Source organism: Castor canadensis, chromosome 2 (assembly GCF_047511655.1).
Source record: "Castor canadensis chromosome 2, mCasCan1.hap1v2, whole genome shotgun sequence".
In the NCBI taxonomy this organism is placed as follows: domain Eukaryota; kingdom Metazoa; phylum Chordata; class Mammalia; order Rodentia; family Castoridae; genus Castor; species Castor canadensis.
The window spans coordinates 17,660,893-17,676,572 of NC_133387.1; the positions used below are offsets into that span (position 1 = coordinate 17,660,893).

Genomic DNA, 15,680 nt, shown 5'->3' on the forward strand with positions numbered 1-15,680 from the left:
TTGTATCTAGATTATCATCAGGCAGAGTCGCACATTTGCATTGTTTGAAAGAACTTCAGTCAATATTTTATTGTTATTACATCAGGCCTGAAAGAAGGAAGACAGAAAGAGTTGTGATGCTTTTCTTCTTCACAAAGGAAAACTAATTCTTTCTGTATATGTAACAAATGCCTAACTAAAATCTGGTTCTCCATAAAAATCAATGCATCCACATAGTAAGTGTTATAAGGAGCACATCTTACAATGAACTATCAAAGAAATGTTAATGAAAACAAGATATTTGCAATGTACAAAATGTAAAATAATTATGTAACTTTAAAGGTCTTCCCTGCAACATGAATTAGAGTTTGCATCCTTAGTATCTTTAAGTAAAATATCTTGCAAACCTTCAGTCTCTGGTTGCATTCTTATCCAACAGACTAAATGGCTATATGCCTCCAAATTTTTTCTCCCAACCTGTGTCAGCAGACTCTCAACATATTAGGATTTGCTATCTGATATTCAGAGATGAAACTCTGGCTTCAGCTATGATGTTATCATCTAGGACCAAATTTAAAAGGGCTGGAGATGTGGTTCAGTCATAGGGCAATTCCCTAATATGCATGAGACCCTGAGTTCGGTCCCAGCACCTCTAAAAATAAAGATTTGTACAGATTGAAGAAGCCTCAAGGTTCAATAATAACAGCAGGAGCAGTAATATATTATTTTTGAAGGCTTACTATTTACCAGGATGTGATCACTGCCTTATGTACATCTTAGTGCTCACTATATATTCCTATCATCAGTCCCGTTTTCAGATCCGAAAATGACTTGAAGAAAGTAACTTTAGAGTTCTTAAGATAAAACATAAATTAGTGACCGAGTTCAGATTGGAATTAAGATTTTTTCTGATTGTGCATCTTACTTTACTCACTGTGATATATTGTCTTAATATGAAAGGGTTCTGCTCACAGAGGATTCACATTTCTGATGTAAGAAGGAATAGTGGTGTCAGTGATCTCAATGTGACCCTGGGAACCAAAGCACTGAGATTGTCAGCTTTATCCACAGAGAGATCAGGCCTGGGCAGGAGATCGGATTGGAGGAGTTTAGGCTGAGAGAAACTGAACTGGGTGCTAAAGAAATTGATCCAAAGGGGGAGGGGCTTTGAGAGCATAAGGGTGGAACTTGACTCTAATGGATTGAAATTCTATGTAGGGACAATTTAAAAAAGGAGTGATTGGCAGCAGCAGAGAGCAGTGAGCAGAATGTTCAGGGAGATGACAAGATGGGATGGCACTACCTCTTTCTTCTAACCTCAGGGTAACAAGTGTGCCCCACATGGATAAGCGAAGCTGTGGTTGGAGGTTGTTGGAAGCCCAGGATGGTAACCTCACAAGAGGCAGTCTTACTATGGCTCTTGAGAAAGTAGTCATGGGGGATGTTTGGGAGTTAAGTTCGGAGCCATAAACTTCACACTATTTAACACTCAGTTACAGTGTTGCAAAGAAAATTTGCAAGAAGGTTGTCAGCCCAGTATGAAAGGGAGTTCACAGATTGCTCCTTCCCTTCTAAGAAACTTGAGGGATCTCAGGAAGTCAGTATGGGAGCAAGTTTGGTAGACATTAGAATGGAGGCAGATACATTTTACCTAGGTAGTTAGTCTTTTCTATGCTCTACTAACTTCCTTGGGAAAATGTAATTTTACAAAACTAATGGCAGTGCTATTCCCCAGACTCCAAGGAACTGCTTTGTCATCGTCCACCTTTAGTCAGCCATTAATGGGACACTAACATATTTTGACATAAGGAGACAAAATGGAATTCCTTGGCTTTCATTTAATTTCTGTACACTTTTTCTCCATGTTCTAGTTATCTGTTTTCATGTTATTAGTTGGCTTGTAAAATACAAGGTGGGAGAAGATCCAAGCTAGACAAATTCCCTGCAGACCCCTGTAGAAATGTCTTGGGTGGTTGCTATATGAACTCTACACTTTTTCCAATATCTGGCAGCAACAGATACTAGTGTTAGGCAGAACCTCATCTAAGAGAGAAGTTTTCAGAATAATTGTTATAGTGATAATAGCTAATATCAGTTGGCACTTACAACATGACAGGCACCTTTTCAAAGCACATCACACATATTGCTTCATTTAATTCTCATACCATACCTATGAGGTGAATACTGTTGTTATCTGTGTTTTATTTAGGAGGAAACTAAAGCACAATTTCCTTATTAACCAGTAATTGGAAGAAATTTATTTCAAGTTCAATCTGAATTGGAGCCTGAGCTCTTACTGCTTTGTTGTTTTGCCTCTTATACCAACTATCTATAGCAGGGCTGAGAGCAATTCAAAAGGGATTTCCAGCATAGATCCCATGATCTAGGTGTGGGCTTCACTGGGAGTAACATTTGATAGAAAGCAAAACATCATGCAGGTTAGTCAGAAAGCTTGGTTTAAGAAAACCGCTCATGCTGTGGAAGCTGGATGTGTTGTAGGTTGTTGAGAAGAGACGGGAGCTAAAGCAAGAGGACATAGGTAGATGAATGAGAATCTAGTGGCTACTGGGAGTCTCTACTTTCTTCTCTTTTGCTTAGCTGATTATTCTAGAGAAGTGAAATCATGTGAATTAATTTGAATCTAAAAAATTTAAATGTTTATTCCTGGTGTGCCCCCTAGAAGTCAGAAAGATTTGTAGAACGCCAATGGTTCAGGAGATAGCATTGTGTAGGTTGGAATCAGAAGGCAAAAATAAGAACCTGGAAGGAAGAGGTGTGTGGGCAGAGAGCAGACACTGATAGAGCTTGAGAACGGTGGCACATACCAGTTAAGAGAAAATGCAGGGAAGCTCTTGGAGGTGGGGACCAGGGGCTGGTCAGTAGTCTTTCTCTGAATCTTATTTCCAGCTGGAAACTGCTGCTGTAATGGTGTCTCTAGCCTTACTCTCATTACTTCCAGCCCACTGGAAAAGACTAGAGCTCTAGGCAACTATATCTACTATTATTTTCAAAGAATGATTCTGTAGAACTTACTCAACCCTGCAGTCTCTTTTCTCCCATCACATTTTATTGTTCTCTTATGTGCAATATTTGCTAATTACAGTATTTGTAGTTCACTTGGGTGAATTTGGAAATTAAAAGATCAAACTCCCTTAATTTGGGATTAAGCATTTTGTCTCAACCTTTTGTGGTTACTCTCTTAATCACTTAGAATCTTTCCTGTCTACTCACATCTAATACTTAGCAGTCTTTGCCAGAATCCTTACTTTTACTCTTGTCCAGAGCTACTACTTATTTAAAGATTGGCATACTTTAAAAATAACTATATTATTTCTCTAAAATTATGATACTCAATGCAAATTTACCCCAACTCTCATCACATTGGTTTAACTACTTGGTTTAGTTTGTTGGACATGTCTCCAGACATTTCTCTAACATATACAAACTCTTAAATCCCACAAATTACATGTAGGATTGTATGCCATCTTTAATTTTCCATGATTCTTTTTCCACTATTCAATAGACTTCCCTCTAAATCAATACAGATCTGCACATTTATTTATTATATCTGCCTCATGTTCTTTTATCAGGATCTACCGTAGTTTACTTAACCAGCCTCTTGTCTGTTGTTTATTAATAAAGAAAAGAGTGTAAGGACCACATAACAATCATCCAACCCTGCTAATTTAGACTTTATGGCTTGTTTGTTATATCCCTGGCATTCTTGGGTATCTATCCACTGGCTCAAGAGTCTCAGTTCCTCAAAGGAACATTGTATAGCCAGCAAGAACACGAAAATGGTAAGTGAGGAGACCAAGGCTCTGCTCTTTGCTCTGCCACTAAGAGCTTCAAAGCTATGTGACCTTAAAAATCACATTTTTTTTGTGTGAATTTCAACTTGCCTATCTGTAAAATGATGTTGTACGTATGCCTGATACTTAAGGTCTGTTCTACTAATTTACAAATATTATTCAATCAAACTAAATCTCTCATCCTGTCATCACCACTTGTATACACATCAATTTTATTCCTCTGTGCCTCTTCTATGGGCAGCACAATGACAAGTTTTTTAAAAATAGACACCCAGCAGACACACTTTGCATACTTTGAATGATGGGCCAGTATAGACATTGAATCTGTCTTCTCAACTTCTCCCAGGAACAGCCATCTCTGTAAGTTTCACTTTGGCTTGGTTTTAATTCAGGAAACCTCAGACATTTGTATTGGTTTTCCGGTCTACTATTACCTTTTAGATTTTTTTTGCACTGAGAGAGTGAGTGAAAGATGGAGAGAGTAGGAAGGGAGAGACAAAGAGAGAGAGAGAGAGAGAGGAGAGAGAGAGAGAGAGAGAGAGAGAGAGAGAGAGAGAGAGAGAGAGAGAGAGAGAGAAACGGAGTAGTGGGGAGAGGGAGAGAACATTGTAAAGATGTGTGTCTACAGCTCAATATGAATGTTATTTTTAGGTGAAATCTATACAGAGGGAATTACTATGCTTTGCTCTGAAATGAGAATTCAGATAAGAGAATGAGATTATTTTTCCACTCCCTCTTCCAGATTGCAATGAAATTAAATGGGTATGTGGATATGTTTCTTTCTCTCTCTCTCTCTCTCTCAAATAATTATTTCTTCCTTCTATTCATTCTTTCACTCCCTCATTCCATTCCTTCCATTCTTTCTTTTTCCTTCCTTTCCTTTCTTCTTTTCCTTTCTTTACTGAAAGGAAATGAAGAATAATGTATACTAGTTTAGTTAATAGTGACTTATTATAATTTAATATGAAAAAGCATGAGCATTAATCCTGTATCTGAGTAAATTCTCTCAACCAATGAAGTTTAAGTATAGATAGTGCTAAAGGACAAGTGAAGATTGTGTCCTGTTAATGTATTGGAGAAATATATTAGTTCATAGTGGAGACCATGAAAATGAAGTTATTTCATTCAACTCATGACCAGGATTAAACTACTTTGAAAATGTAATCTAAAAAATCCAAGGACTATAGTTACAGATATTCTGAATGTTAACTAGATACTCCAGTAAGTTTGGTACTTTCCCTTTTATTTTTTAAGATGTGTCTTGATCCAGGTTGGATTGAATTCCTTTAATATGAGTTATGTACTTCACTCTCTTTCCAATAAAAATACACTGCATTTTTTTTTTCATTTTGGGGTGCTCAGAAGCATGCTTTGATTGAGAGTTGCTTTTAAACTACTTAAAAGGATAGAGCACTTCAGTCTGATTCCTGTGCTTTCTGGGCTCTTTGTCTGCACTTGTAAATAATATTTCTGTCTCTTCTGAGGGTCAGGTCACCATTTACCACATTTGATTATTGCAGGCATATTTACTATAGTTCTTTAGAACTCCAGTCCACCTCTCACCATTTCAAATCAGCTGTATTTGACTTACTATGTAACAAAAACATTATCTCATAAAATTTTAATAAATTAATAACAAATATTATATTAAAGTTGTCTCCAAAAATCTTTTCTGCTTATTTCCATTTTCTTATCTAAATTCCAGAAATGTTAGCTTTCTAGAGAAGTATTCTCCAGATAATTGCTGTGTTGCAGTAAACAACCTATAACTCTGGTTTGAATATTAACTTTTTTTCCTAAGCCAGAAGAGATGCTATTGCCTTTAGTCCTTCCAGGTGCATGAGTCCAGTTCTACTTTCTCATCTGACCACTTGGTTCTTATTTTGCAGTCCCCAGTCTGTCCCAGATCGCCTGAGGATCCGGGTGAACAAAATCAGTTTACAAGACTATGAAGGATTCCACTATGACAAAGAAAAACTCCGGGAAGCTTGTAAGTTGCAAGTGCCTAACAGATTTCATGTGATCAGCCTGTCCTTGGCTTCTTGATCTTCCTTGGTTTAATGGGTAGATTCATTGGTCCTTGTGTTTGCAAATTTGCTTCGAGAAGCGAAGGGGGAACATTATAACATGTGAACTACAAGTGATAATATATGGACTGAAGAAAATGGAAGTGGAGAAGGGAAGCAGAATCCACTCATTCTCTGTGGGTGCCAAGTCAGGAGCTCTTGCCTTATTCAAGTCTCCACTTTGCCTGAAAAAAGAAAATCAGGAAGTCGGTGAGATCATATGATAGAGTAACACCCAGGAACTTTTGAACCAACAATCTCTTTCTGGAGTCCACACTGCCTCATACTTCCCTCATGCTGTGTAGCTGCAGAAAATTTATTCCCGTAGGCATGTCTGTCACTGAGCTACTGTGCATTGGTTGGTGCCAAAGCAAGGCTCACAGGACACAGAACGTTATAATGTTAAGGTGATTGGTTGATGGTGAGAGGCCACTGTTTCTGAAATTGCAAACTGAGTGAACATGTGAACTATTTCTCAATGTTTATATTTTCTGTATACCTCTTTGAATACATGGCTAATAGTTTACCATATCAATCAGTATTTAATATACATTGTAGATGTTCTAGTCATGGTTTCAGACTCATTTACACATCATGATATATGAGGTTATTGGATAAAACAGAGCAGAAGAAATTACAACCATGTATGTTTTAGATCTTAACATTGTAGTTTCCTTTTAGTTGTGGGGGCCAATAGTTGGGCACAATAAGATCAGAGTAAAGAAGGAAGGCCAGTGCCCAAAAAGAACAGACAAGGATGCCAATAGAAAGAAAAGTTTTATATTGAAAAAGATTTATTAACCTGAACACTTTTGGGCTTCTATGAACCCAATAGAAGTATACAAAAGGCAACTAATTGAAATTGGCAGGAATAGAGTTAGGAAGGCCTTCCTGGGATAGTGACTTTTGTGTTCTGATTTCTGAGACTGATCTGGAAATAGCCTTAGTGTATGGAAATCCTGAAATCCCAGGATAGTTGTGGGGTGAGTGCAGGGTTTCTAAGATCTGCAGTTGGCAGTGAGCAAGGATTCTTTCCCCTGGTGGCCCAATCACTGGACCTGATAGGGAATTCTATGCAAAATCTTTGCTTTCTTATTTCTCTCAGCTGCTTTGGCTTTAGGGTGTTTTCCTTAAACATCACTGTCTTTTAGTTTCTTCTCAGCCTTCGCCTCTATCCTTCACTCCCATTTACTTTGCTAGGAAAGTGTGGGCTGAAGGAGAAGTAACTGGAATCGCTGCATTTCTTCCTCCTGTTGGCAACATATTACATTTTCTAACATAGATGAGATTAGAAGTGACAGATTAGCACAAAATCTAATTTTGCACATTGAATGATGAACATATGTATTGGTAATGAGGTGCAACTACAATGTATATTAAATTGACTTTTAGAAGCTACTAATTACTAAGAACATTATTTTATGTTCTTTTTTGTTTCAAACTTCCCAGCAAATAAGGTAATGGATCTCAGGTAATATTTTGCAGCTTAACCATCAACTCTGAAGGAAGTCAGCTGAGAGGGGGAGTACATTTGAAGTTTTTGGCTGACATGAGATTTGAGGCTTATCTATGACTTTCAATTATCTGTTTTATCTTTTCTGTTGCACTCTCTGTCCACCATTGCTGGAGGTAACTGTGATTTGAGTTTTTACAGGAAGATGACATTTCCCAGAAAGTGTTTCACTCACTCATCATATCTTATGTGATAAAACTTCCTTGCGGGGAAATGTCTTAAATTGGGAGAAATAATTTGGCATAAATGTAGGTTAAATAAATTCAGCAGTGTCTTTGGAACCCAAAAGAATAAATAAACTCTTAGAGAAGGCAAAAAGGAGGTATTCTAAAAATCTGAGTTTGAAGAAAACAATATATTAATTGGAAGTAAAAGTTGCCAACTCAATCATCCTACTTTTAATATATGGTGATGATGCTTTTCATCTGTGGTTGCTCAGGAAGGTTTGGCCTTTGAGGTTATGAATTTACTCTGACTCTTTTTCTTTTGCCTGGCTCCAGCTTATAATTGACTACAAATTTATGGGAAGTCTGACAGAGCTCAAATTGAATATAAATACATAATCCAGTTTAAGTCCATATGTGATATGCATGCCAAAATAGATATGTTATTTCAGAAGCAGTAACTAAATAAAGTTCCTAGAACACATCTAGATAAAAGGGTCCCAAGGAATGTACTCTGACCTGCAGCCCAAAAGAATAAAGGAAGTGAGTCCCCTGAGACCATTCACTTATTGTCAACCAAGTCAGAAGTAGAGCAGTGGTGTGTTATTGGATTTAAAAAATATAGTTTCCTTTCTGATGACACAACCAAATGATTTATTCAGGCAACATGTGGTTGTTTGCCACCACTACTTAATTGATTTTTGCTCATCTGTCTGAATCATTGTTTATATTAGATTGTAAGCTTGGATGTTTGTTGTCTAACAAAGCCCTGCTTTTGTGCATAATGTAGGTCTCCCTGATAATTCAGGATGGCAGCTCCCTTAATTGCTTTGCTTATTTCAACATAAATATGACTACACTATTTCAAATACTTCCCATACACCCCATTTCATCTGAGGACATTCCCCCTAGAATGATAGCATTGGAGAGGGTGAGTGTTTGACAGACTCTCCTTTAGCTGTTGTTGGTAAATTTCAGAATTACTTAAAATACTTAGGGTCTCCCTGTCTGGTTGTGATTTATCAACCCTCAAGTTAATGGATATGATTTGCAAGAGGGGAAAATGTATTCAATGGAAGAAGTAGCATATAAAGGGAAAGTGTCCATATTAAAAACAAATAGTAAACCAAATCTATAATAATGATGGCCGTAAACCACTACCATCAAATGGATAAAGTACATGAGTGGATTATTAAAAAGCATTTAACCATATAACCTAGGCAAAGGATAATCACTTTGTGAAAATCTATTATATTTCTAGTTACAAAAGAGATTCATTAACATAACATATATTTTGACATTTAAGATAACTTGATACTAGCCAAAATTGATCTCTCTTTCATACAAATCAGTTAAACTTTACTAGTTAACTCTGCACTTCTGAGTTGCTGTGATAATTCACAAGACTCTAGGGTCTAAAATCAGTTTGGACCCAACTGAAAACAGATATGCTCTATAGGGATAGGAGGGAACTAATCTTTGTCTTATATATCCAGCAATGTTTTTATGTTCATTATCTCAGTATAATGGATATTATCTTGATGCATAGAAAAATACAGAATGTATACTTTCTTGGTGTTTTGCTAGAGACTAGTGATATTAGGATTGTATGCTAGATAGGTAGAACATTTCAGCATTTGCTCTAACAGAATTTTCTTGATAAATGATTTAGTAGAAAAAGTCATAGATGTTTGTATTTGAATCTCAGCTGCAACCTTGGCAAAGTAATTTAATTTCTGTGATGATCAAATCAGCTCTCTCTGAAATGGGAATGTAATTGCAACCTCATGGAGTGCTGGGGGTTATGTGTAATCTTGGATATGAAAGTCCCCGTGCTAAGTCTGACACATTACCATGCTGTACAAAAGTAGAAGGTATGATTATCGTGGTGGCAGTTGTCAGAGAGCTCTACTGTCATCTGTCACATTGTTCATCAATGTGCAGGTCCATAAGGCCAGGTTCAGAGTAGGGGCTGATCTCTGTCAATCTATATACTCCATCACCCTCAAACTCACTTTATCACCTTCAAAAATAGAATTGAAAACATTAATAAATACAGTTGTCCTGTAGCAGATTGCTTCTAGAACCCCTTGTGGATATCAAAATTTATAGATGCTTAAGTCCCCTAAGTAAATGATAGAATATTTGCATATAAACTGTGCATATCCTCTTGTATACTTTACATCATCTCTAGATTCCTTATGATACCAGGATTCAAGGCAAATGTTACGTAAATAATTATTCTACTGAACATTAAGGGAATAGTGACAAGAAAAAAATGTCTGCACATGTTCACATGTAAACCTGTCTGGGGAGTTCGATGGTTTTTCTCTGCGGACATTCTTCAACTACTAGGACTTCAAAATATTTTGAAATTTGAATTCACAGGCTGGAGACTCTTAGATGGAGGGCCAACTGCATCATAGAAAGATTATGGGAAGAAAATATGATTACAGTCATTCAGTTTGCTTTCATTATGTCCACCAGTATAGAGATCTGCTGTGACAGGGTACTTAACCCTGTGAATCATGCAAACAGTATGGCCATATTTGGTGATCCAGTCAAATATTTGCCAGTTCCTTTCTTTTAGTCTGAATGCTTTCTCCTAACACAGATATCATTTGATATCTGTCACTGAATTTTTAAAAATAAACCTTTTATTTTAGAATCATTTACAATTTATAAAAAAGTTTTGAAGATACCGTAGGGAATTATGACTTAATATTGCCATGGTACATTTGTCAAGGAAAATTACATTTCTACATTACTATTAACTAAACTCTTTGATTTTTATTACAAGATCCAATGTAGGACACCACATTGTAGTGAGTTGGCATGTTTCCCCAGTCTCCTCTGGTCTGTAACACATGATCTTGATAGTTGTAAGGAGATTGGCCAGGTGTCTGGTAGAATATCCTCTAATCTGACTTTGTTTTTTGTTTACTCATAATTATTGGAGCTGTGAACTCATTAGGATTCACCTGAGTCCTAATAACTACTTGACTTCTCTCTTGATCACTTGGTGTGTTCATTAGCTTTTCATCAAGGTGACAGAATACTTGAGAAGACAACTTAAGGAAGGATTTAGTTTGGCTCAGAAGTTTTAGTCCATAGTACACCAGCTCCATTATTCTTAGGCCTGTGGTGAGGCAGAGCATCAGGGCAAAGATGGCATGATGGAGCAGAGCTGCTCACCTCATGGTGGAAGAGAAGCAGACAGAGAGGAAGGGTCGGAGACAAGATATACCTATCAAATGCATAGCCCCAGTGGCTTCATCCAGTCTCCATCTCCTTCATTCAGGCCCCATCAACTGATGCTACTTTAAGTTGTGAATTCATCAAAGGATCAATTCATCAGTGAAGTTAGAGACCTCATGATCCATTTACTTATCTATAGTGCCACCAGCTGGGGACCAAGCCTTCAACACATGAGCTTTTTTGGGGGGACACTTCATGTCCAAACCACAACAATTATTTAAGGTAATATTTGCCATCACTGTAAAGTTACTATTTTTTGCCTTCCCTATTCTATTCTTTGGGAGCCACTAAATCTAACCTACAATAAAAAGAGCAGAAGATGGATCATTGGAATTTTCATTGTTTCCAGTTTCTGTATTTGGCTTCAATTAAGTATAACAAATACGCCAAATTGGTAGAACAGTTTAATCATCATGCATTCATACTTTTAACAACTGGAAATTTGCATCAGCTATATGCTAGATACTATGTTAGGTGCTAGGCTTAGAAGATGTGTTCCACATCTACAGCACAACATTTTATTCACAACATATATATTGAGTTCTTACTTCATAAACCAGTTATTGGAAAACAAACAATACAGGATTAGTCACTGATTTGCTGGTGCTTTTTCTTTTCTCAAGTCATAAGGACTGGGTTAAGGCTCTGCAAACAACATGCACCTATTTTTCTAACAAATGTCATTTAAAGAATGAAAGGAAGAGATAAAGTATGTGTGTGTAAGAACAAGACAATTAAGTCTAACTACAAGCCATGTGGCCTTAGCAATGTGTTTGTCCTCTTCAGGCTTTGATTTCTTTATCTACCAAATGCAGTGGTTAAGCTGTTTTTCTTTAGAGCGTGTTACAATAGAATAAATATCTAGCATTGTAGAAATTACATAGGATTTAATTTTTTCCTCTTAGTAAAGTATTCAGAGCTTCACTACCACTCGTACTGAGTATAAACCTTAAAAATTCATGTAAGTGCATTTTTGTTTCAAGAGTTTGATAAAGACCCTGATTTTTTTCTATTAGTTGCTTTATCTAAAATTGACTTTTTCCTCTCATTTGACAACTTGTCAACAGGGCTGTGAAGTAGAGATTTGGCCTCCATCTGAGGGAGAGTGGTACTCTGATCTGAAAACTGTCTGAGGAGTTAAATGACCTCTGTCTGCCCTTTCCCAAGTGTACTTATGTCTATTCCTACTTTCATGATGGGCATTTCACCAGAGTTTTCTAGTTAGTTTCTGTTACTAGTTTACCCATCTTTTGTCTCTATCTTATATTTATCATTCTACAAAAAACAAAATAATATAAATAACTATAGTTAACACATATTGTATTATGGCTGTGAGCTATAAAATATCTTTACATTTCTACACATATCATGTAATTTAATACTTCCATTGTCCTTGTATGATAGGTACTATTGCTCTCCCCATTTCACATATAAAGTAAATGAGGCCCAGAAAAACTTGAGGAAACTGTAGTAGAGACTGGCATTCTGAATGCTTATTTAATTCTTATGTTTTCTGTTTCCTCCAAGTAGTGCTTTTTATTTTTTATATAAAATGTATTGAATAGCATAAGTAAAATTTTATATGTCAGTCATTCACAATACATTCCAAGTGACTGTTTACATTTAAACTGACTTAACATTATATTTACTATACCCTGGTTTGTTAGATTTTCTGGTTTAGGACCTCCCTTCAACTCCAAATGAATCACCCATTCACAAATTTAACCTACCACTATTGACTACTTACCATATTTCTAGTACTATTTCAAGTGATATGGATACTGAAAAGTGCTCACCCTTGTAGAGTTTATATTCCAGAGGGAGAGCCAGGCAAACAAATAAACCCTATAATGTGTTGAAAGTGCTATTAAGGAAATTAAAGCAGGAGAGTGAGAGAGGAGTCTCCTGTTTTTTGTAAGGTGATCAAGGAGAGACTTTCTGAGGAGGTGACATTTAAGCAAAGATAGCATGCACCTGTATCTTCCTAGACTAGGTAGTGCTAAAGCCCTTGGGTACAGGCATTCTTGGTATGCTTCATGAACAGCAAGGAAGTCCATGTGGTTGGAACCTGTTTAGTTGGGTGGAGAGGGGTGAGGAATGATTTTGAGCTTGTAGGAATTGGCCAACACATGGAGAGGGCTTGGACATAAGGTGGCAGAACTATTTGGAATATGCCTGGATTTATTCTGAATAAAACTGGCTGATGACTGTCAGATTATAAGAGAAAAAATAGGGCAACAGACACAAGGCTAATATGAGATTACAGGCAAGAAGTGAGAGGAGTAAGGGAGTTCAGGCAGTGGAGTTAGAGATATGCTTTGATAATGGATAAATATTTACTAGTAGGATGAGATGTAGCTGTGCTAGGAGCACACAGTGACTGAGGACTGCCTTGAGACTGCTGTCAGCTCCTTAGTAGGGAAATGGGACCTTGAAGAAGCATCCACTGAGCTAGAAAGGCAGCAAGGAAGCTTGCTCTTTGGAAGTTAGAAGAAGAAAAGTATCCCATAACAAGAATAGCAAAACTGCCAAACATTTCAGGGAAAGCAGGGAGACCCCATTATTAGTAACCTCACAGGAGGTTGAGGATTGAAAAGGGTGAAGTCAAGTAGGTGACATTCATGTGTAAATGGAAGCAAAGGAGGTAATTCAGTCCAGATTGCACTTTTGAGGTGTTTAATTGTAAAAGCGAGGAGAAAAATGAGATGGGTTCTGGGAAAGAATGTAAAATTAAAGAAGGATTCTTCTCTAGTATTCTCTATGATAGTGCAGCAGGTGTGTATGCTGATGGGACCAACCCACTAGAGAGGGAGAGCATGATTTAGGAGAAGAGGGCCAGCTGCTGGGGTGGTGCCTTTGCATAGGGAATGAGATGGATCTGGTGTGCAGTGGGTGGTGTGGGGAAGGCAGGTCCTCTAGAGAAGAGAGATAAATGGGGAAGATTGCATATTAAGGAGAAGTTCTATTCTGATTTCTATATTATTAGTAAAGTAATTAGTGCACCTGCTAGGTGAAGGAGGGAAGAGAAGTTATCACTGCTCTAATTTCAAAAGTCTCTAATGCCAAAGGAATGTTGGGCTGAAGGATGTTCTTATTATTAATTAACATTCCTTTGTTATCTAGTTCTGTGTATGATCCAAAGCCGCAGTTTGTCTATATGGAAATAAGATGTTCTTCCAGAACTGTGCTGATAGAGAAACTAATAATATTAGGTTTCAGACAAGACAGTGGGGTGAAAGTGTTGATAATGATATTTGATCCTTCATTGTTGGAATGAATGTAGCCCTTGGAAATGAGAGCAGTCAGTGGCCAGTACTGTACCCACACCAGTGTTTTTCCTTTTTGTTAGTTTATCTTATCTAACATGCACACAAAACCATGGCCAATTCTTACTGCTTAATACCAACCTCATCCATTTCAGTTGTCTTACCAGGTTGATAATTCTGTGATGTAAGCTCAGCTGGTAGTTAGGTTTCTCTTTGAAAACCTTCTTCTAAGACCTTTATATCAAATTGTTGATTTTTCATTCTTATGTTAATGCACGAGTGGTGCAGTGGCAGCCACTATAGAATCATGGCCACCATATTTAATAATAAGTAATATTTAATATTTCCTTAATACTTCATGGTTTGCAGAGAGCTGCTGTATATACTGCCATATTTTCACTGGGACCCTTGAAGCATTGTCTCATGTGGGTTACATTGCCGTGGCAGGATTTTAATAAAAAATTATATCTCTCCTAATGCACTACACGTCCTAGTGAAGATCCTACTTCTCTGTAAACATATAGTTGTGCTCTTATAGAAATGTGCTATTTAAAAGAATTGGGGTGAGGAATTCCAACATGGCGGCTAGAGGGAGGAAGCAGAAAGCATGCTTCCTAAAGAAAAATCTTGGAGAGACGCTGGAGACACACCTTACAGGAAAAACCACCAAGAAGAGGCAAAACTTTGCCTCCTCCACACCACCAGCCTGCACATAGCATCCCCACTTCACATTGAACAGAGAAACCAGGAGGGCTTCCACCCCGCCACCACACTGCAGTGTCCAGATGGCTTGGGAAGACGCAGACCACAAGGTGAGCTAAGCAGGACATGGTACTCCCACAAACAACCCTGGGCCAGATCAGCATAGCCCCCTGGACAGACCGACCCCCACCCAGGGAAAAAAAGAGAAACTGAGTAATAAACAATAACAACAAAAAAGACACGTAGCAAAGAGGGCGGGGCGCTGTGAGCACCGAAGAGAGGGGGAGGGGAATCCCTTACAGAACTGCAAATAAACAAGCCAGCCGGAGAAGGCAGGAGTGGTGGCACACACCCAGCAATCAGGAGTGGGAAAGCTTGTAGAAGTGGCAGTGGGAGGAAAACTCCATAGGAGAGGAGAAGGCCAGCTTCCCATGTGAGCTGTAAATAAACACGCAGACCTGAGAAAGCGGGTGCAGTGTCACCTCCCCCAGTGTGCTTGGAAAGGGGAAAGCTTGTAGCAGTGGCATCACGCACAGGAGAACTCTGAGTAAACAAAGCCTGCGGGACCAGGTGAGTGCTAAGCTCACCCCTGAGATCTGCATAAATAAAGCCTCCAGCAACAGCAGGCTGACAGCAGTGGGTAGGTGAGCCGCAGCCTCAGATAGCCATTCACAGAGCTGTCTCCAGACTCTTTTTTGTCCTCTCTCCCTACCTTTGATGAGACAACAACTGACCTACACCTGCAAGCTGAAAAACTTACTGAAACTGTATTGCATTTGAACTTGGGACACTTTGTGGGAGTTTTTTTGTTTTGTTTTGTGCTGTTTTGTTTTTACTAGTTTTGGTTCCCCTTTGATGAGACAATGACAGAACTACTTCTGAGACACCATCTCCAGGATTGGAGGCTGAGGAGCGAACAC

At 38.0% G+C, this 15,680-nt stretch overlaps 1 protein-coding gene across 8 annotated transcripts in view; it reads left to right on the top strand.

Moving 5' to 3' along the window:
• Positions 1 to 15,680, top strand: part of Dgki (diacylglycerol kinase iota) — a 444,865-nt gene that overhangs the window by 311,569 nt on the left and 117,616 nt on the right. For all 8 annotated transcript variants that reach the window (XM_074062275.1, XM_074062281.1, XM_074062290.1 and 5 more), the window contains one exon: positions 5,681 to 5,781. In XM_074062275.1, coding sequence (XP_073918376.1) covers positions 5,681 to 5,781 — 101 coding nt within the window. The remainder of the gene's footprint in view (positions 1 to 5,680; positions 5,782 to 15,680) is intronic.